Genomic DNA, 22,808 nt, shown 5'->3' with positions numbered 1-22,808 from the left:
TCTTTTAATTGGGAGTAGTTCCTCTGCCTCTTCATTTTACTTATATTTCTTTGGCTTTATGGATTTAGAAGTATCAATTATCTACTGTGGTCTTGAAGTGCTCTTTTACTTTTTGTTTGTTTGTTTTTATTTAATGTGGGAGCATTCCTGTGTAGACTGTGTGCATCCAATAGTTTTGTTATGATGGCTGTTCTTAGTATGGATGGTTGCCATATCTTTCTTCCATGAGTATTGGCTGTTGTCCCTTTGTTTGGGGGTGTCATTGGTGTTGTAGTGTTCAGAGCCTGCTCTGATTATTGTTGAGCTTGGCTTTCTTTTCTGTTCTGTAGTTGTCATAGCCTTGACAGGGGCCTGATTTGCTCCCCTGTTGCTGGAATAGAGGGTTCTGGACCAGTTTCTGAGCTGTGGCTTATAGTAAGTAGGGTTGGAGCACTTCAACTGGGAAGAAGAGTAGGCAGGAGATGTCCACTCAGAAGTGCCCTCTGTGGTGTTGTCTGTCACTTGTTATGTGGGCTTACAAGCTACACTTTGTTGGCACTGCCTTTGTCCCCACCTTAGCTGTGAGAATGTTGGCCACCTGCTCTGGTGTCCCCCAGGTTCTGAGTCCCAGGAACCACCAGGGAAGATCCACCAGTGTCAGGTGCCAGGACCTGCAATAGCAAGCATGCAATCACATAACTGAATCTATGGTGTGCCACAGGGTAAGCACAGACCCCAGCCCCTCCCCTGCACACAGTATGGTAAGCCAGCATGTTGAATATACCTGTACTTACCCCTGCCATGAGTCAGAACTCTGCTCACTGCCAGTTTGTCCCACAAGGCCCAGTCCACAAAAGGTCCAGAGAGAGCAAATCCACCCTCTCTGTTTGGGGCTGTAAACAAATCCCAGTCCTGCTTGTGAAGTTGCAGGGCTGCAGGTTATGAATTCAGCCTTCAGCTCTGCCTTCCAGCAGCAGCGGTGGCTATGACTGAGCCCCACTTCTCTACTAGGGAGAACACACCAGCAGTGGAGCCAAGCAGAGAAAGCACCTATGGCACTGCTGTGTTGCACCCCTCCCCCCACCCCAATAGTGATTTTTTTATTGGGGTTCCAGCCTGTTCTGTTCCACACACACCCCCAGCCAGAGCTCACACTGCCCTCCAGTCCCCTAAGGCTGTCTCTGTGCAGTGGGCCCCAGCTCTCTTCCTGGGCTCCTCACTGATCTCAAGTAGCCAGTCCCAGCTTATACCTGCTGGCTTGTATCTATGATCAGTGATTGAAAGGACTCTACATGGCGGTTTCCCTTAATTCTGTCTGCCAAGCAGCTGTCACTTTCTCCTCTGAGCCCTGGAAGCTCTGCTTCTGTCCCTGCTGACCTCCCAGCTGGAGAGGGGGCATCCCAGCGTGAGGGTCTCTTTCTTCCTATGCTGCTCCCTTCCTGCAGGACTGGTCCTGCACTGATTTTTTCTTTTTCCTTTTTTTTTCTTACTGTTTTGTGAGAACCCTCCTGTATTTCAAAATGAGAGACACTCTGCCAGAGGTCAGTAGGTGTTCTGTGTGATTCAATGTGTTTGTAGATGTAATTCCTGGTTTATTTGTGGGAGACGGTGAGCTGTGAGTCTCTCCACTCTGCCATCTTGGCTCAGCACCCCTCACCCCATTTTCTAATGAAAGAAAGGCTGTTGTTGACGTCAGCCAGTTTGGGATTCCCAATTATTCCATTCTTTTTCGTTGGTATCTATTGCTTCCATTAATCAGAAGTAGAAGAATGGTATGGGTCACCTCCCCCATAGTCTCACTACTAGAGCCATATTATAATGGAAACAAGCCTCAGGCCTAATTCTGCCACTCATGGAGGTATTTTTCAGGAAGCAGACACAAAAACAGTTGTACAACTTGTTCTGTAAACTCATTGAAGTCTCAGCTCTCTTTCCTTTTAAATGCTCTGACTCTATCATACATAAAAGTTTAACCTGAAACAGATGAGATAATATAGCAACACAATCCTATGATCTAATGCTCAAATACAAAAACCCTTTGCAAGCCTAGGCTTGAGCTACCATTCTAAAGGGTGTGGGGTATTTGGCTTACTAGAATCTTCTTATTTTAGTGATAACATTTCTCTTATTTCCAAAGAAATACCATGCATTGTAGAGATTAGAAAATACAGAAGAGCCAAAAATAAATCAATAAATATAAATAAAAGCTGTCAATCCCCAGCATCCAAAAATTACTACTATTAACATATTAGTGCATAATCTTCTGGATGTTTCTGTGAATGTGTGTATATCCCCCCGCCACACACACATTTGCATTTTTTACCAAAATGAGATTATGACCTTCTGTAACACCAAACGTTTTTCAGTTCAACAATTTATACCTTTCCAGACCATATTAACATTTTCCCAGTTGACCCAAAATGCCCTTTATAGGTGGTTTGCCCAAACTAGTACTCAATGTAGGGCCATACATTATATCTACTTATTTCCTTTTGATTTTTTTTAAATCTAGCATATTTTCTTTGCTTATAACTTTGATTTTTTTAAGACACTAGACCAGTTGTTCTGCAGAGTCTTCCTTACTAGTTTTGTCTACTTTCTTCATTGTTATATTTTCAGCTTATTCCCTTATTTTCTTAATTTCTTAACAAGGGAAAGGATAAACTGAGAATTCGAGCTTTGCAGATACTACTATATATAAATAGATAAACAGCAAGTTTATACTATTTAGCACAGGGAAGTATATTTAATATCTTGTAGTAACCTATAATGAAAAAGAATATGAAAAGGAATATATGTATGTATATGTATGACTGAACTATTGTGCTGTACACCAGAAATTGACATAACATTGTAAACTGACTATAATTCAATTTAAAAAAGAAGTAGAGGTTATATTTTAAGAGTAGATGAGTTCAAGTTAACTATTTTTTTTGGCTAGAGCACATCATAGGTGATGTTGTTTACCTTATACTGTATTACATCTGAAGATGCATAATATTAGTTGATCTACTTTACTGATATTACAATTGACCATTGCTCTATTCTTCTAACCTGTTCCTGCAAGTTTGGGAATATCTATGTAATGTTTCTAGCCAAATCACAATCCATGTGTCTTGATACATCTAAGTAATGAGAAATCACTTTGCCACCAACCATGCTGATAAACAAAGCCACTGGTGTTGATTTGGAGATGAGGTTAGCTGAAGCTTTTAGGATCCCCTCTGGCTTCTGATTAGAGTCTTTTTAAATACTAATTAATCAGCCCTTGAATATGTAAGTCTGAATTTAAAATTAAAGTACTACAATCAACCCACTTGTCCGAGAGTATGCATGAAAACTAACAAACACATATATCAAAGTTCATCAATTCTAAGGGGCACTTGTTTTTTCTTCAAATTGTAACCTAAATTCTGTATGCATCTCAGAATCAATGGTTTCTTTTTTTCTTTTTCTTTTTATTGAAGTATAGTAAATCAATGATTCCTTAAAATCACTGTTGTCACTTAGCAGTTTTGATATAATAATCATAACCTCTACATGCTTGAACATGGTCATAGCTGCTCATATTGTAGTCACTTTAATTAAATTTATGTGCATTGTTTAGTTTATTTTCTATTTAAAATGTCTTCAAAAATATTACATAATGGGAGAAAGAAGCATGATGGTGGAATAGAAGGACGCTTGTAGCTCACCCTCTCCCACAAATACACCAAAACTCACATCTACGGACTTACTCAGCCAACCAGAGCACCTGCCGAACTCCGACAGAACATCACCCTCTTCAAAAGACAAAGACGCCAAAATCTGGTAAGAGAAAAGGAAAAAAAGAAGAAAAAGCAAAACAGTGCAGGACTGATCCCATGGGGGGGGTGTGGCAAAGAAGGACTGGCACTTATTTGCTGGGTCTCCCCTCTCCAACAGAGAGGCCAGTGGGACAGAGAGGGATTCTCCAAGGCTCAGATCTGCCCTGAGCACCCCTTAACTGACAGAACTGAGTTAAACGGGCACAAAGGGTCCCCACAATTCTCAGCCCAAGACACAAGCTGGCAGCTGTGGCTGGGACAGGCTGTCCAAGCTGGGCAGAGGACTGGGGTGGCTACACCGAGGCAGCCCCAGGAGACTGCAGGGTGCTGCACACCGTGGATGAGAGAGGATATGAAGCAGAACAACCTCGGCCCCCATAAATTGTGAAAACAGCAAAGCAACATGGCTGGTGTGCCCTGGGAGAAGGGGCACCACAGCTTTTGTCTCCTCAGACCTGCACCACCTTTACTGGTGCTTCTCGTGAGAAGAGAGGTGGGGGCACAGCCACAGCTGCCATATCCCCTGTGCAGAGGGGCCGAGACCTGAATCTGCACCCAGGGGCTCTGCAACCTCCTAGGCAGGACTGAGATTTGTTTATAGCCCGAGGCAGATAGGATCTTTCTGCCCTGGCACGTCAGAGAACTCGCACTGCCAAGACAAACAAGGTGCTGAGATTTGGCTTGGAGCAGGGATGGGGCTGTTCCGCGGTCTTCCCTGAGCCCACCTTTGGAGTGCTGTCCCGAGGTGGAGCAGGCAGCTGCACAGAGCAGCGGAGCAGCTGGCACTGGGAGAGGGTGGGCGGCCACCCTCCTTCCTAGCAGGAATGCAGCACCTGACCATGGTGCTGGGAGGGGGCAGGACCAGCCCACCTGCCTCGCCCAAGTGCAGCATCTAACTGCAGCATTGGAAGGAGGAGTGACCTGCCCGCCCACCGGCTAAGAGCTCAGCACCTGACCCAGTGTTGGGAGGGGGCACGATCTGCTAGCCAACAGCCACTGGGAGCAGCACAGTCGAGGGTGCCAACAGAGGGTCTCTGGAAACAACAAGCTGAGTTTGCAAAACAGGGTGAAGACACAAAGACCTCTCGATAAAATCATCAAGAACACACCATCTCTAGGAGAACCAGATAACTGATACTCCTTAAGCCACAGTGCCAGAGAGATATGAGCAAGATGAAGCAGAAGGACCACTCCCAATTAAAAAAATCAAGAGAAATCCCCTGAAAGCACAATCAAGGAAATAGACATTGATGGCCTACTAGATCAAGATTTCAAAAAAAGAGAGATCAAGTACTGAAGGAACTAAAAGAAATAGTGTTTAGAGATATAAAATATGTCAAAAATGAAATTGAAGCTATAAAGAAGAAACAAAGAATTAGTAAACTCATTTGCTGAGATGAGAACTGATCTAAAGGGTGTGCAAAGCAGGCTAGATAATGCAGAGGAATGAATAAGTGACCTAGAAGACAGGACAACAGAAAGCGCCCAATCAGAACAGCTGAGAGAAAAACAAATAAAAAACAATGAAAACAATATAAGGGACCTATGGGATAATATAAAACATGCCAATCTAAGAATAATAGGGGTCCCAGAAGGGGAAGAAAGAACAAAGGGGATTGAAAAGGTTTTGGAAGATCATGACTGAAACTTCCCAAACCTAAAGAAGGAATTAGATATCCAAGTACAGGAGGCTCAGAGGGTCCCAAACAGAAAGAACCCAAGTAGACCCACACCAAGACATATCATAATCAAGATGGCCAAAGTTAAGGATAAAGAAATGATCCTAAAGACAGCAAGAGAAAAACAAAGAGTGAGTTACAAGGGAACTCCCCATAAGGCTCTCAGCTGATTTCTCTACACAAACACTACAGGTCAGAAGGGAGTGGCAAGATATATTCAAAGTCCTGAATGAAAAAAAGATGCAGCCTAGGATACTCTATCCAGCAAGGCTATCCTTTAGAATATAAGGAGAGATAAATTTACAGACAAGCGAAAACTGAAAGATTTTAGCAACACTAAACCCACGCTAAAAGAAATATTGACAGGTCTACTCTAAATAGAAAAGAAGCAGGATGCTACAAAAATGAGAAACTCATAACTGGAAACGAGATAACTGCCATGAATTACAAAGAGAATAAACACAAAATTGTAAAAGAAGACATCTAAATCATTAAGAGTGGGAGAGGGAATCAAGGAAAGCCACTGTGGAAAACAGTATGGAGATTCCTCAAAAGACTAGGAATAGACTTACCATGTGACTCAGGAATCCCACTCCTGGGCATATATCCAGAAGGAACCCTACTTCAAAATGACACCTGCACCCTGCTGTTCATAGCAGCACTATTTACAACAGCCAAGACATGGAAACAGCCTAAATGTCCATCAACAGATGACTGAATAAAAAAGGTGTGGTATATTTATATGATGGACTACTATTCAGGCACAAAAACTGACAACATAACGCCATTTGCAGCAACATGGATGTTCCTGGAGAATGTCACTCTAAGTGAAGTAAGCCAGAAAGAGAAATAAAAATACCATATGAGATCACTCATATGTGGACTCTAAAAAAATATAGAAATAAATAAATACATCACAGAAACAGACTCATAGACATAGAATAGAAACTTGTGGTTGCCAAGGGGGCAGGGAGTGGGAAGGACAGACTGGGATTTCAAAATTTTTAGATACTGACAGGCATATGCAGAATAGATAAACAAGACTACTGTATAGCACAGGGAAATATATACAAGATCTTGTGGAAGCTTATAGTGAAAAAATTGTGACAATGAATATATATATGTTCATGTATAACTGAAAATGTGTGCTCTACGCTAGAATTTGACACAACATTATAAAATGAGTATTACTCAATAAACAAATGTAAACAAAATTACATAATGATTTGACAATGATATGTTTTTATCTTTCTTAGTGGTACATAATAAAATAATGATGTGGTTGCGACTGATGTCATTGATGAAATTCAGGATATTGAACTGACTATGTTGAAGTATTTAAAGTAAACTACAAATAGTTTAACACCAGTGGAGGAAACCAAAGCAGTCTGCCCTTAAGGGCATCATCTTCAAGGATTGGGACTGCTCACTTTGTGACAGACACTGACTTACTCTCCCCTTCTATTAGTATCTTGTCCACTTAAAAGCTTTTAATTATGCAAGGTTTCAAGTATATACAATATTCAATACTGAATATCAATATTTAATATTCAAGTATAATAAGTAGAAAGAATCAGTTATGAACATGTAACCAATCTTGTTTCACTATAGCTCTATCCATTTTCCCTCCTGCCATATTATTTTGAAGCAAATCTGACATCATGTTATTGCATACATAAATAATTCAGTATGTATATTGAAAAACAAAAATTCTTTGTACACATAACCATAATATAATTACCACATCTAAAATAATTAATAATTACTTCATATCATTAAATATTCTGTGTTCACATTTCTAGTACTCTCAAATATGTCATATGTTTTTTCTTTGAATCAGGATCCAAATAACATCCACATGTAGCAATCTGTTCAAATGTTTTTTAAGCCTCTTTTAATCTCTGGCAGAGGTCAGTAGATGTTTTCCACAAGATAATACATATTTAAGGCTTTGTGAGCAATATGGACTCTGTCACAGCTACTTAGTTCTACCTTTATTGTACAAAGGCAGCCATTGATAATATGTGAATGAATAAGCATAGCTGTACTGCAATAAAACTTCGTCTATAAAACCAGGTTAGATTTGGCTCAAGGGCCATGGTTTGGTGATCCCTTATCTATAGCAGTAGTTCTCAAATGTTTGGTTGTATCAGAATCTGGAGGGCTAATAAAGAACACAGAGGCCAAGGCTTGAGACAATATAGCATAGGGCTTCTATGCTTTTACCATGTTCCCAATCTATAGGTTTCTCCTTCATCTCTTTCTTTTTTCTTATCATTTATTTATTAAATAAAACATGTCATTCGTCCTTTTAAGTTCCCTATAGTTAGATCAAGAGACTTGCTCTGATTCCAGTTTTTTAAAATATTTTTTTTAGATATTTTTCATTGTTATTTTTTTTTCAGTAGGGAGTATTTAGAGTAGGGAAGGAAAGATACTTCATAACTTGTTTTATGGTCTTCCAACAGTAGACACATAATGTGCGGCTGTCTTTTTTCCCATTATTTTCAGAAGAAGGTCTTTCTTAGATCCACTGAATGGCTGAGCTGAAAGGCTCTTTAGATTACCCAGTAACCTTCTTGTTTTATAGATGAGGGATCAGATACCTAAGGAGGAAAAGATAGGCCCAAAGTCATGCCACGCATTAGTAATGGAACTAGTTTAATGAACTTATTCAATTTTTTTTTCATATTTAGTGAGGTATAATTGACAAATAAAATGTATATATTTATAGTATATAACTTGATGTTTGTTATATGTATATATGAAATAATTGCCACAATAAAGCCAATTAATATATCTCACCTCATATATAGTTACTATTTTCTTTCTTTCTCTCTTTCTTTCTCTCTTTCTTTCTTTCTTTCTTTCCTTCCTTCCTTCCTTTTCCTTTCTTTCTTTCTTTCTTTCCTTTCTTTCTTTCTTTCCTTCCTTCTTTCTACTTAAGATCTAACCTCTTAGCAAATTTCAAGCATAAAATACAGTATTGTTAACTATATTGTTAACTACATTGCTATATATTAAATCTCCAGAACTGAACTCATCTTGCATAACTAAAACTTTGTACCTCTTGACCAGCACCTACCCGTTCCTCACCCCAGCCCATGGTGACCATCATTATACTCTCTGTGTCTGGCTTATTTCACTGAACATAAGTCCTCCAGATTAATCCATGTTGTAGCAAATGGCAGGATTTCCTTTTTTTTAAGGCTTATTAATATTCCATTGTGTGTAATTATCTATTTTTCTATCTAAGGATGCTTAGGCTGTTGTGACTAATGCTGTAATGAACATAAGAGTGAAGATATTGCTTTGAAATTCTGCTTACTTTTCCTTTGGATATATACCCAGAAGTGGGATTACTGGATCATAAAGTAGTTCTATTTTTATAGGCATTTTAATTTATGACCTCTGATCTAAACCATCTAATTAAATTTTTTTTTTTTTGCAAACTGGAGATTTTTTAAAAACCTCCCTTTAATATGTATTTCTTTGTTTTAAATTTGATGCTCAAGAGGTTGTGCTCTTTTACTCTGGTCTATGTGAACTGGAGAATTTAAGATTTCTTTGCTGTCAAATCATATTACAAACTCCTACCTAATTCACTACTCATGATGCCCTTCTTTTTTGTTTCATTCATCTCATTAACCCACAAGTTACAGTGTAACTTATGCCTCTTAATGGTTTTCAAAATGTATAATAAAAAGAGAGATGTCAAATGGAAAGAAATCTCCCCAAATAATAGGTTACCTTTCAAATCTCATAAGAAGGCCAAGAAGGAAAAGAGTGTCCTAAATGGGATACCAAGAACCTCCCTCAGAGAATAGAAGGTGGCTTTAGCTTAAAGAGGCTGATTTCTTGAGAGAAATTAGTGAAGCAGATAATGGGATCCAGGAATGACTGTGGGACTTGGAACCCAACGGATATGGGCTTGAATCCCTATATTAATATGTATTCACAAACTGTTTGACCTTCACTTAGTACTTTACCCTCTGTGAAACCAGGCTTCAGAGATAAAATACTCTGCCTTTTGGAGTTATAAGGATTAAGTGACTTCTGGCACATTCAACCAAAGTCATTTCCGTTCAAAGCTCTCAAAAGGAGATAAGCATTCACACATGCTGGAGGCTGTGGTCTCACAAGTGTCCTTGCCTTGTTACTATTGGTTTAGCCATTCTGGATCGCTTGGTGGCAGCATGGAGTTGCTTTTCTATTTCAACATCTGAAATATTCTGTCACTAAAAAATAAGGGTTGATTACAGAAGTCTTTAAACTGTTAAAAGGGACTCATCACCAGAGTTCCAATACCAAAGGCCTGTGAATAGTTGCTGTTCATTATCTTCTGAATGGCAACCAGCCTTTGTCTTGAGCTTAACAGATTTAGGATTTGTCTACGGATTCTGTCCCTGTCAATTACCTACTAAGTGATAAGAGCCTGCTTATTGATGGGGTAAGTCCTATTGATGGGGTCAGTCTCTCCAGGGCCTTGACCTGAGCAGGTTTTGAAAGTTAGTGTTTCATATACAAACTAAAAAATACGCAGCTAAAAAATACGCAGTATATTATATATATGTATTTACATGCAGTATAATGTATATATGCAGTCAAACTGTAATAATTCTATCTAATAAAGCTGAAAAAAGAAAAGAAAAAAAAAAAGAAAGTATTTGTGGTGGGCTGTTCCATTCCCTCACCTTCCCACCCCCACAGCCAAACTGACCAAAAGGCTGCACACCTTTTACTTGGGTGCCTCCAGTACTATGTGAAAGAGCACTGGAGGTACTCAGTTCCATTAAAAATAATTAATTGGTACCTGCTCTGTGTGAGGCACACAACCTTGGAAGTTATTTACCACCTAGTAGGAAAGGCAGATAAGAAACAGAAAATTGCAACATACTCTACTACTTGCCAGTGGTGTCAATCAAGGTGAGGACAGTAGGCTGTGAGAGCCCAGAGGAAAATGTCACTTAAAGTGAGCCTCAAAGGATGAATAGATATTCTTTAGATCTAGGAAGAGGGAGACATTCTAAACAGAGGGAATGACATGAACAAAGATATGGAGGTCTGGAACAGCACGATGCAGCCCCCAAACCTAATCTAAGCAGTGTAGTATATAAGAGCATCAGAGGTCAGCAGTGTCTAGATGGAGGCTCCTGGAGAGGTAATAATAACAGCAGATATTTATCATGGAATATTTCCAGGACACCATGCTAAAGAAATTTAGCTCCATTTATTTCACAAACCTCTGAGGAGGATGCTATTTTTGCAAGTGGAAACACTGAAGCCCAGAGAGGTCAGGTCACTAACACTCACTGTTGCACAGCTAATGGGTGGCAGTGTTGGGATTCAAACCCAGGTCAGCTTCACAGCCTGAGTATGCATTGGAATTGGAAATAGGTGCCAAGTTACTCAAGACTTTAATTGCCACTTTGAAGAGAATTGGCCATGTCCTATAAGTGATAGGAAGCCACTAAAGGTGATTTAAGTGAGGAAAGTGACAAGAGATCAGAAAGTTTAGGATTACAAGCCCTACCCTAATCAGGCTAAATGATTGTGACCTCAGGAAAATTCCTTTCCTTCTTTGGACCACTGTTTTCTCATCTGTAAAGTGAAGACAATGGTAAAGTGCTAACCTTAAGGATCCCTTTCAGCACTTTGAGTTTTTTGCCTCTCTGACTCTGGGTGGGAAAGGAGATAGATGCCTGACTGATGAGACTGGTAAGCACTTTCACTGTGTGCTTTGTTCTTTACATATGCTTTGTTCTTCTTTAAAAAAATTCATTGAAGTGTAATTGATTTACAATGTTAATTTCAGGTATACAGCAAAATGATTCAGATATATATATTTAATTTTCAGATTCTTTCCATTTGTTCTTCTTTATATATGCTTTATACATGATCTGCCTCTTGCCATTGAATTTCATCTTGCTTTCCTCCTGTCTCTTCAAATACTTTCTAACTATATCCACCCACCCTACTTCATTTAACTCCTACTGTGCTACGAAGTAAGTTAGCTCTGTCTCACTTTGGCCCCTAATTATATACTAGTCTTTGCTAATTGCTTCCTTTGTAATCTTTTGTTCCCATGTATATTTTGGGCTTCTCTTTTCTTTCTGATTTTTAGTTTCTCTTCCTCCCTAAAGCACCTAACACAGTCTTGGTTACAAGCGGGTCTTGGAGAGAATCTTGTTAATAATTTTCTTTCTCTTCTGGCAGTGTGTGTGAGCACAGCAAAGAGAATCTTATGACCCCCTCTAACATGGGGGTGATCTTTGGACCCACTCTGATGAGAGCTCAGGAGGACACTGTGGCTGCCATGATGAACATCAAATTCCAGAACATTGTGGTGGAAATCCTAATTGAACATTTTGTTAAGGTATGTATTTTCTGTCCTCACCATCACTCCTCCAAACATGTCACATTTTCCCCTAGCAACCTTTTAGAATTGTGTCTTCTCCCTGGCTCCAGTTATAATAGAAGGAAATTCTATATGACACAATGACATTTAATAGCATTTCTGACTCTGTGAAATTAATTCACTCAGCAAACACTTCTGGAGAATGTAACTATTATCAAGGCCCATGCTAGGTGGTATGGAGAAATAAAAAAATCACTGTTCATGCCTTTAAGGAGTTAACAGTATAGTATGGAAACAGCCATGTAAACAAAGAAAACTAATAGAGATAAAACTGGTATATGTAAAATTAAACCATAAAGAAAGCAATACTTATTTAAACCCCATCACATTCTTTCAGAACTTAAGGTAATATAAATTTTATGTGGTATGTAAAATATGAGGTGGTATACATAATTAGGTAAAATGAAAAATAAGGATAGAGACAGAAAATGAACCCAGGAATGAGGCTAGGCAAGAAATCTTTATTGACAAGTCCTATACACTTGCTACAAATGTCCCGACATTTGACTCTAAGCATTCTAGCAGTCAATACCATCCTAACAGAGCACAATTCAATAAAAACTTTTCTTTAGCGTGAGGGGTCTGATGATATAGTCCAGGTGGTATCCACAGTCCAAATCCACTTACTAGCTATATTAGGCAGTATACAGATTAAGCTGCCAAGACATCATATATAAACACAGTGGCTCCAATACAAGAGACATTTTTTTTTTTCTTGGTTGTGGAACACTCCAAAAAGGTGCTCCAGGGCTGATATGGTGACTTGACAGGGACAAGAACCCTGGTTACTTCTTTGTTGTTGTTCCAACATCCCTTAGGTGCCACTTCATCTGCGTGACCAAATATTCTACATGATGTCAACTGAGAAGGATGAAAGAAAGGAAGTGGAGAGTATAACCATTTTCTTTAAGTTTGTGACCTGGAAGTCACATATATCATTTTCATTTGCATACCATTCATCAGAATTTAATCTTATTGTCACATCTAGCTATAATAGAGGCAGGGAAGTTTAGTGTTTTATTTGGGGTAGCAATGTGCCCAGCTAAGAATTTAATTATTTTACAAAAGAAGAGGGAGAGAGAGAATGGATATTGGAGGAAAACTGACATTCTCTGCATGTTATCTGCATTACATCAAATGATGTAACTTCTCTGATAGTAATTTTTTTCACTGAAATGTGAAGATGATAATAAACACATGCTATGTGACAGTCACATGCCAAAGGCTGTTTAGCTAATGAAAGGACTGGGATTTAAATCCAAATAGCCTGACTCAGAGTTGAAGTACTTAATCATTATTAAGCACTAAATGAGTGCTACCTCACCAGTCATTTCGGTACAGTGATATTATTGGGTATATACAGGGCACTTTGGTACTATTAAGGATGTGTATTTGCAGAGAAGTATACCCTAGGTCAATACTTCAGATGGGAAAGAAAGGGAAATAGGGAAAGGAAATTTTGAGGAGATGGCCCAGCATGAACAAAGGCCCACGGGCATAAAACCCCAAGCCATTTGGTATTGTTGGAACATAAAATAGAAATAGGTGTGGCAGGGGATGTGATTGGAGACAGTGTCCAGATCCTAAAAGGACTAGTTTGCCTAATTGAGGAGTTTGGAATGTTTGAAATTGTTCCTGCAGGCTTGTGAAAGCATTGCTTGAAAGGAGAGTAGTATGGTGAACAGACTTACATTTGGTAGGCATTATTTTAGCTGTAGTGTAAAAGATGGATCACAGAGAGAGAGTATAGTTGCCATAATCTGAACAATAAATAATTGTAGTCTTAGGCCAGTGGTAAGAAGAACAAAGAGGCTAAAGCAGTAGGAATTGGTGATTGGAAGTGGAAAATGTAGGAGAGGGAGAGGTCTGAATCCTGGATTTCTAACTTGACTGACTGGATGGATGGAGCTGTATTCCACACATATAAGAAATACAGAATCGGAAAGTTTTGGGGAGACGGAAAAAAAGGTCAGTTTGGGACAGGTTGGATTTGAGATTTCTGAACAATATCCAGAGAACAATATCTAAGAAGTAGTTGACTATGAATCTAAAGCAGAGATTAGCAATTTTTTTTCTTAAAGAACCATACAGTAAATATTTTAGGCTTTGCAGGTCATAGATCTCTGTCACAACCACTCAACTCTACTTTGTATTGGGAAAGCGGTTATAGATAACATAAACAAATGAATGTTCCATTAAAATGCTATTTACAAAATTGGCAGCAGGTGTGTGGGCTGTGATTTTCTGACTCTTTGTCTAAAGCCCAGATACCATTTACTGATTCATTAATCAATTGATTCATTCATTCATAAAATATATATTGAGTACCTACTATTTGCCAAGTACTATTTTAGGCACTGGCAATACAGCCCTCATGGAATTTATAAAAACAGTATCAAAATAAGTAAAATATATAGTATGTTAGATGATAATCAGAGCATTAAGATGAACAATATATACAAGATCTTGTGGTAGCTCACAGTGAAAAAAATGTGATAATGAATATATGTATGTTCATGTGCTGAAAAATTGTGCTCTACACTGGAATTTGACACAACAATGTAAAATGACTAAAACTCAATAAAAATGTTTTTTAAAAAGCAGAAAAGGGTAATAGAAATGGTTGCAAAGTGATTTTCAAATTTTAAATGCAGTGGCCAGGAAGACCTCATTGAGAAGATGACTTTTGAGCAGAGACCCATAGGAAATAAAGGAATAATTTTTCAGATATCTGGGGAAAAAGCATTCTAGGCTGGAAATGGTAATTGGAATATCCCTGAGGCAGAAGTATGCCTATCATGTTCATAGTACAACAAGGAGTTCAGATTGGCTAGAAGGGATTAATCAAAAGAAGAAACAGAAGAAAGATAGCTTCAGAGAGGAAATGGTGAGGGAAAGCTGAGTACATCCTTTAGGGTCTTAGAACCCATTGGAAGGATTTTGACTTTGCTATCTGAGTAAGATAGAATGAAGTTTTAGACCAGAGAAATGGCATGATTTAACTTATGTTTAATAGAAATATTTTGGATGATTTGTGGATAATAGCTGTAGGGGAACAAGGGTAGAAGCATGGAGACTAATTAGGAGCATGTTTCAATAGTGCAATAAAAAATGATTGTGCCTTGAATGAGAGTGGTAATAGTGGAGATGGTGAGAAGTGGTCAATTCTAAATAATTTTGAAGGTAGAGCAAACAGGATTTGCTGATAAATCTTATGTGGAATGTGAGAGAAAGAGGAGTCATGAATAACTTCAAGATTTTATATCTGAGCAGTGGGAAGGATGAAGTTGCTATTTACTATGATAGGCTGAGGAAGGAGAAGATTTGTAAAAAAAAAAGTGCAGGAGTTCAGTTTGAGACAAGTTAAAATAGATATGCCTATGAGACATCTGAGGTCAGAGAATAGAACAGGATTAGGGAAATAGAGTTGGCCTTCAGTAACACAGAGGTGGTGGTTAAAACCATGTGAGTGAATATTCTTGCCTAAGGAATACTTGTAGCAAGAAAGTAAACATTAGACCAAGGATTGAAATCTAGGGAGTGACAATGTTTGAAGGGCCATTAGAAGAAACCACAAAATAGATCAAGAAAGAATGGTCAGTGACAGGAGTACAAGGAGATAGGGGAGCCATAGACTCCTAGAAAGGAGTTAGTTTTCTGAAGGAAAGAGTGAATAGTGGTTTCCATTTCCCAAGACATGCCATGCAGGACAAGCTCTGAAAAGTAACTACTGCTTTAAATGTTTAAATTAAAAAATATATATATAAGTCATACATGTACATGGTAAAAATTCCAACCATAAAGTATAGAATGAAAAATGATTCTACTCTTTGCTGAGTCTCAGCCCCTAGTTCTAATCTTCACTTCAATAATTTGTTTGTCATTCTGACAAAGGAAAAAAAAGTACATATTTACATATATGTGCATTGATTTTAATATGTATATTATTCCTCTACTGAGTTCAGCTAAAACCCCTGGACATTTTATATAAAAGCAACACAAGAAGACTCTGAAATATGAAGGGAATAAAGCAGACAAGACCAGCTAGGGACTTAGAGAATGATATGACCACTAGTCACCTTTGTTTTTGCCTCTTATCTCCCAGATTGGGTAGTGTAGAAGCTGACAACCTAAAAACAACAACAACAACAACAACAACAACAATAACAATAACAACAACAACAGTGGGTGCAGTCAAAAAGGGCTCAACAAAAGCCTGCTCTCACTATCCAAGGAACTGGAAAGGATAATAACCTCTTCACTCCAGCAAAATGCCACAGAAAAAATTGAGTCCCTGCTCCACCTTCAGCAAAGGCTGAGTGTAGAGTCTAGACTTCTACCTTTTCCAGTCTGTAGCAAGACAACTCATCCATCCTCTCCCTGCCCCATATGGTTGTGCCAAGGAGGTCACTTGGGAAACCAGACTTTCATTTGTACCTGGTGGTAATGAGACACCCTCCCCAACTCCCTATGGTGTCAGTGGAGACCACACAAAGCACTTGGACTCCCATGACCATTTAGCACTGGAGTAATGTCAGAAGAGGCCTGGTAGAAATACAGGACTTTACCACCACTAAGTGGAATTCAGGCTGCCACACTGTGGTGTCAGTAAAGAGGAGACCATGTGTAGAACAATAATGAGATATTCTCCTTCTCCTGCCAGAGTGGTATCAACAGGGTCCTATTGAGGAGCCTAAATTCCTACTGTTGCCTAGCAGTAACAAAGAGTCTTTGCCTCCCGTTGGGATGTCAATTAAGGCCAAGTGGAAAACCTGGACTTCCATGCCATCCTGGCAGTAATGAGGCAGTGCCCCTCCTCCCCTGCAGTGGCAGTGTCAGAGAAGGCCTGCTATAACAGAAGGTATAAGTAAGAACAAGATTCTCATAATACTCAAAATGTGCAACCATCAGTTGAAAATCATTTGTCATACCAAGAACCAGGAAAATCTCAATATGAATGAGAAAATGCCATCAATAGATATAAACACCAAGATGACACAGTTGTTAATTATCTGACTAGAATTTTAAAGCAGCCATCATAAAAATGCTTTAGCAAGCAATTGGGAATCCATCTGAAACAAATGAAAAGCAATCTCAATGAAGCAATAGAAACTTTTTGTAGAGAAATACAAAGACTGAGCAAAGAGCCAGAAGATATAAAGAAGAATCAAGTGAAAATTATAGAACTGAAAAGTGCTATAAGTGAATTTTAAAAATCCAATGGATGGGCTCAACAATAGAATAAAGAAGACAGGGGAAAGAAACAGTGAACTTTTAGAATAACAGAAATTATTCAATCCAAGCAACAGGTGACTAGAGAATTTGTTACAGCTGACCTATCCTTAAAAGCATGACTAAAGGAATTTCTCTAAACAAAATGGACACAGTAAAACAAGAGATCTTGGAATATTAGGGAAGAAGAAAGAACAACAGAAAGAGCAAAATTGTGGATAAATTTGATAGACTTTTCTTCCCCCCTTGAGTTTTCTCAAGTATGTTTGATGGTTAAAGAAAAAAATATTTTCCAGCTTTATTGAGATAAAGCAAAAATTATGATATGATCTGATATGGTTCTCAATGTATGTGAAGGAAACGCTTAAGACAATTGTATCATAAAAAGAGGGAGTGTAAAGAACATCAAGTGAGGTAAGGTTTGTACATTTCACCAAAAACATGAAATGTTGACACTAGTAGCCTATGATAAATTATGTATGTACAATGTAATGCCTAACACAATCACTAACAAACTATACAAAGAGATGCACTCAGAAACACTGTAGATAAATCAAATTAGAATTCTAAAGATGTTCAAGAAAATATAGCAATCCTAAATGTTTATGTATGAAACAACAAAACATCAAATTGCATGAAGCAAAAAACTTGTAGAACTGAAAGGAGAAATAGAAAAAGCCACAATTATACTTGGAGGCTTTAACAACCTTCTCTCTCAACAATTGAAAATTCAAGTAGACAGAAAATCAGAATTGATTTAGAAGTGAAGAGTACCATCAAGCAACAGGATCTGATAAACATTTATAGAACACTACACCCAACAGCAGAATATAGATTATTTTAAGTTGCCAAGGAATAGATACCAAGATAGACAATATCTTAGTCCATAAAACACACCCAATTTTTTAAAAAAATGGAAATCATGCATGATGTTTTCTCTGACTACAATGGAATTCAAACTAAAAATCAATAACATAAAGGCAACATGAAGCTTGGCAGAAAAAAAATTATGATTTTGAAGAATCCAGCCTCCCCACTCCCCCAGCCCCTACAAAGATTGATGATTGGGCAGCTATCCATGAACAAAAACAGCTCTTGGATGCTTCTAGAGTCTACTTAGGAAGTTTCAGCAACACAGTAGAACAAATTGATAATAATAATAATAATAATAATAATAATAATAATAATAATAATAATAATAATAATAATAACAACACTAGGGAAGAAAGACTAACTTCATTTTGCTTGCATTATTCCTATCATCCAAGTTGGCATTGTTCAGTGCTAAGAAGGAACTTCCCAGCTAAAAGAATTCCTCTTGCCAGGAAAGGAAGAGTGGGGTGAGTAAAAAGCTTCTCCTGCCTTTCAAGGTACTATGTAAAATTTCCATTTCAGTTTCACACCACCCAGACCAGCAAAGCTGAGATGTATACAGCTGGCTAGGAATAAGGAAGAAAAGCATAAGCCATTATTAGCAGACATGCAGTGGGAGTGAGCAAAGTTCGCAGAGACCTCTTCTACAGACAAACTAAGCAGATTTCACCACTGAAGTGAAACCAATGGGCAGCATAGCTGCTGTGGACTCCCTATAGATCTAACCAGCTTTCTACCCACAAATATTCATGTGCCAGCCACCTGAGTCAGTCTCAACTCCTTCCACCCACTCACCCCTGATGGAGCCCATGAACCGCCTTGGCAACTATCCAAAGCATCTACAGCTGCATATATATAAAACACAAGCTACCTGAGATCATCCCCACCCCCACCAGAGCCCAGGAGCCATGCCCGCAGCCAATGTGGGCTTCTTCAGCTGTGTCAGTACAGCTGCTTTAGGACACCAGCCTGTGTCCCCTGGGCTCACCACCACCCCCGTGTCCACACTTGGGGCTAGCCCCTGGCCTGACACACATCTTTGGTCTCATCCTGGGGGAAGAGCATGCAGCCATGGGCAAGCATGCCAGTAGCCAGGGCCCCCACAACTACTTGTGGACCTGGATCAGGCCCTACCTTCTGTCATTAGTCAGCACCACTGTGCCCACCTCTAGCTAGCCATTCCAACTGTGTACCGGCATGACCACAGCCCAACTCCCATCACCAGCCACCACTGTAGTGTGCATGCCCAGGGGGGAGAGTATGCAGCTGAAGGAATATACATCAACAGCCAGGGACTCCACAGCCGCTTATGGGTTCAGATCAGGCCATGCCTTCTGTCACTAGCCAACACCACTGTGCCAACCTTTAGCTAGCCTTTCCAGCTGTGAACCTGTATATGCCCAGCTTGAACCCTGTCACCAGCCCCCACAGAAGTGTGCATGCCTGAGAGAAGAGTGTGCAACCATAGGAAACCATTCTGACATCCAGGATCTCTTCAGCTGCCAGTGAGTTTATAGTTGGCTCTGACCCTTGCTACCTGTCCTGATTCCCATAACTGCATGTCTCTGCAACTGGCCCTTGCCTATAAACAGGCACCTACAGTTGACCAAAAGCTGAATGTGTACACCACCAGCTTCAGACACCACCACTACCTGCCCTGGCCCCTATTAGACCTGGAGGTGCCAGGTAGGACCCCAACAGCCCTTGCAGCCACTGTGGACCCCCACAGTGCCCACCAAGGAGCATGCAGTTGATGATATTGTGGACCCCAGTAGCCTGAGCCAAAGGGACATCATGTCCCCACAGTGTCTGACATATGCTCCCAAACTTGGCACCTTGTACTACCAGACCCAGGGTCATAGCACAGCCCCAACATGCCCCCATTCACAGGTGAAAGGCTTCCCTTACTAAAGTTAATCCATAAAGTCTGGAAGATATGACTACTTCAAATGAGCAGACACCTATGAAAGGCTACAGGGATCATGAAGAATTTGAGAAACATGTCTCCACCAAAGGAATACAGTAAACCTCCAATAGTTGGCCCAAAAGAAATGGAAGTCAGGAATTGCCTGACAGAATTCAAAATGATTGTTCTGTGGTGGTGCCCAGAGAGCTATAAGAGAACACAGATGAATAAGTTAAAAACTCAAGAAAACAATACAAGAGCAAAAGAAGTTCAACAAAGAGAGAAAACACAACAAAGAAACAAACAAATTTTAGAGCTGAAGAATATAATGACTGAACTGAAGAATTCAATCAAGTGCTTCTACAGCAGAAATGAACAAGCAGAAGAGAGAATTAGTGAGCTAGAAGACAGACCAGTAAGAGAGAATTAATGAGCTAGAAGACAGACCAGTTGAAATTATCCAATTAAAGGAGCAAAAAGAAAGAGAATAAAACAGAATGAAGAAAGCTATCAGGACTTATGAAACAATATCAGCAAAAATACTATTCTAATTATTGGAGTCCCAGAAGGAGAGAGGGAAAAATGGACTTAAAGCTTATTTTAAAAAATAATGACTGAAAACTTCCTAAACCTAGGGAGGGATTTGGGCATCCAAGTTCATGAAGCTAATAGATCATCTTAAAATTTCAATCCACAATAGTATTCTTCAAGTCACATAATAATAAAACTGTCTAAAATCAAAGATAAACTATTTTAAAAGCAGGAAGAGAAAAAAATTATCTCATATAAGGGAACCCCTGTAAGGCTATCAGTGGATTTCTCAGCAGTGATCTTGTAGGCCAAGAGATAATGGGATGATATATTCACAATGCTAAAGGAAATAAACTGCCAACCAAGAATATTTTCACTCAAGAATGTTGTCCTTCATAATTGAAGGTAAAATAAAAAATTTTTCCTAATAAACAAAAGACAAAGAAATTCATCACCACTAAATATTTCTTACAGTAAATACTGCAAAGCATTCTTCAAGCTGAAACAAAGGACACTAATTGGTAAGATAATAACATGTATATGAAAATATACAACATACTGGTCAAGGTGAGCATATTCAGAATACCATTAACACTGTAATATAGTGATGTGTTACCTATTTAATCCTAGAATAAAGGTTAAAGCACAAAAGTATTAAAAGTAGCTGTAGCTTCAACAATTTGTTAATGGATACACAATATTAAATGTTGTAAATGGTGACATCAAAAACATAAAAGAGGGGAGTAAAAGCAGTATTTTCAAGAGATTGAAGTTAAATTGTAGTGTTAAATAGACTGTTATATATAAGATGTTTTATGTAAGCTTCACAGTAACCACAAAACAAACACTTGCAGTAGATTCACAAAATATATAAAAAAAAAAAGGAATAAAAACATACCACTGTGGAAAATCATCTGTTTACAAAGGAAGGCAGCAAGGAAGGAAGAAAGAAAAAAGTGGGAAACAGCAAGAAAACAATAAGATGCACAAAAGAACCAAAATTGCCAAAGCATTAGTAAACAAAAGGAATGAAGCTGGAGGTGGTGAAACCAGACCTCAGACAATACTACAGAGCTATAGTAATCAAAACAGCATGGAATTGGTACAAAAAACAGACATATGGATCAATGGAGCAGAATAGAGATCCCAGAAATAAACCCACAAACTTTGGTCAATTAATCTTTGACAAAGGAGGCAAGAAGATACAATGGAGTAAAGACAGTCTTTCAGCAAATGGTGTTGGGAAAACTGGACAGCTGCATGTAAATCAATGAAGTTAGAACACTCCCTCACACCATACACAAAAGTAAACTCAAAATGTCTTAAAGACTTAAACATAAGACAAGACACTATAAACCTCTTAGAAGAAAACAGGAAAAACATTATCTGACATAAATCTCAGCAGTGTTATCCTAGGGCAATCTACCCAAGGAATAGAAATAAAACCAAAAATAAACAAATGGGACCTAATTAAACTTATAAGGTTTTGCACAACAAAGGAAACCATAGGCAAAACAAAAAGACAACCTACAGAATGGGAGAAAGTATTTGCAAAAGATGAGACTGACAAGGGCTTAATCTCCAGAATATATAAAAAGCTCATACGACTTAATAACAAAGAAAACAACACAATCAAAAAATGGGCAGAAGACCTAAACAAGCAACTCTCCAATGAAGACATACAAATGATCAATAGGCACATGAAAAAATGTTCAATGTCACTAAGTATTAGAGAAATGCAAATCAAAACTACAATGAGATATTACTTCACATCAGTCAGAATGGCCATCATTCAAAAGTCCACAAATGATAAATGCTGGAGAGGGTGTGGAGAAAAGGGAACCCTCCTACAGTTCTGGTGGGAATGTAGTTTGGTGCAACCATTATGGAAAACAGTATGGAGATTCCTAAAAATAGTAAAAATAAACTTACATTATGATCCAGCAATCCTACTCCTGGGCATCTATCCAGAGAACCTTAATTCAAAGAGACACATGAAGCCCAATGTTCATAGCAGCACTATTTGCAGTAGCCAAGACATGGAAACAGCCAAAATGTCCATCAACAGATGACTGGATAAAGAAGAAGTGGTATATTTACACAATGGAATATTACTCAGCCATAAAAAAGTAATAAAATAATGCCATTTGCAGCAACATGGATGAACCTGGAGAATGTCATTCTAAGTGAAGTAAGCCAGAAAGAAAAAAAAATACCTTATGATGTCACTTATATGTAGAATCTAAACAAATGAACAAACAAACATATCTACAAAACAGAAACAGACTAACAGACATAGAAAACAAATGTATGGTTACCAACGGGGAGGGGGTGGGAAGGGATAAATTGGAAGTTCGAGATTTGCAGATACTAATTACTATATA

At 38.6% G+C, this 22,808-nt stretch overlaps 1 protein-coding gene across 1 annotated transcript in view; it reads left to right on the top strand.

The window, feature by feature from the left end:
* The window catches only part of OPHN1 (oligophrenin 1), a 441,200-nt gene that overhangs the window by 354,068 nt on the left and 64,324 nt on the right, over positions 1 to 22,808 (top strand). Inside the window, exon 15 of the mRNA XM_032475625.1 lies at positions 11,681 to 11,840. Coding sequence (XP_032331516.1) covers positions 11,681 to 11,840 — 160 coding nt within the window. The remainder of the gene's footprint in view (positions 1 to 11,680; positions 11,841 to 22,808) is intronic.

The sequence above is a fragment of the Camelus ferus genome, chromosome X, assembly GCF_009834535.1.
Source record: "Camelus ferus isolate YT-003-E chromosome X, BCGSAC_Cfer_1.0, whole genome shotgun sequence".
Taxonomy (NCBI): Eukaryota; Metazoa; Chordata; class Mammalia; order Artiodactyla; family Camelidae; genus Camelus; species Camelus ferus.
This window is presented reverse-complemented; position numbering and strand designations above follow the sequence as displayed.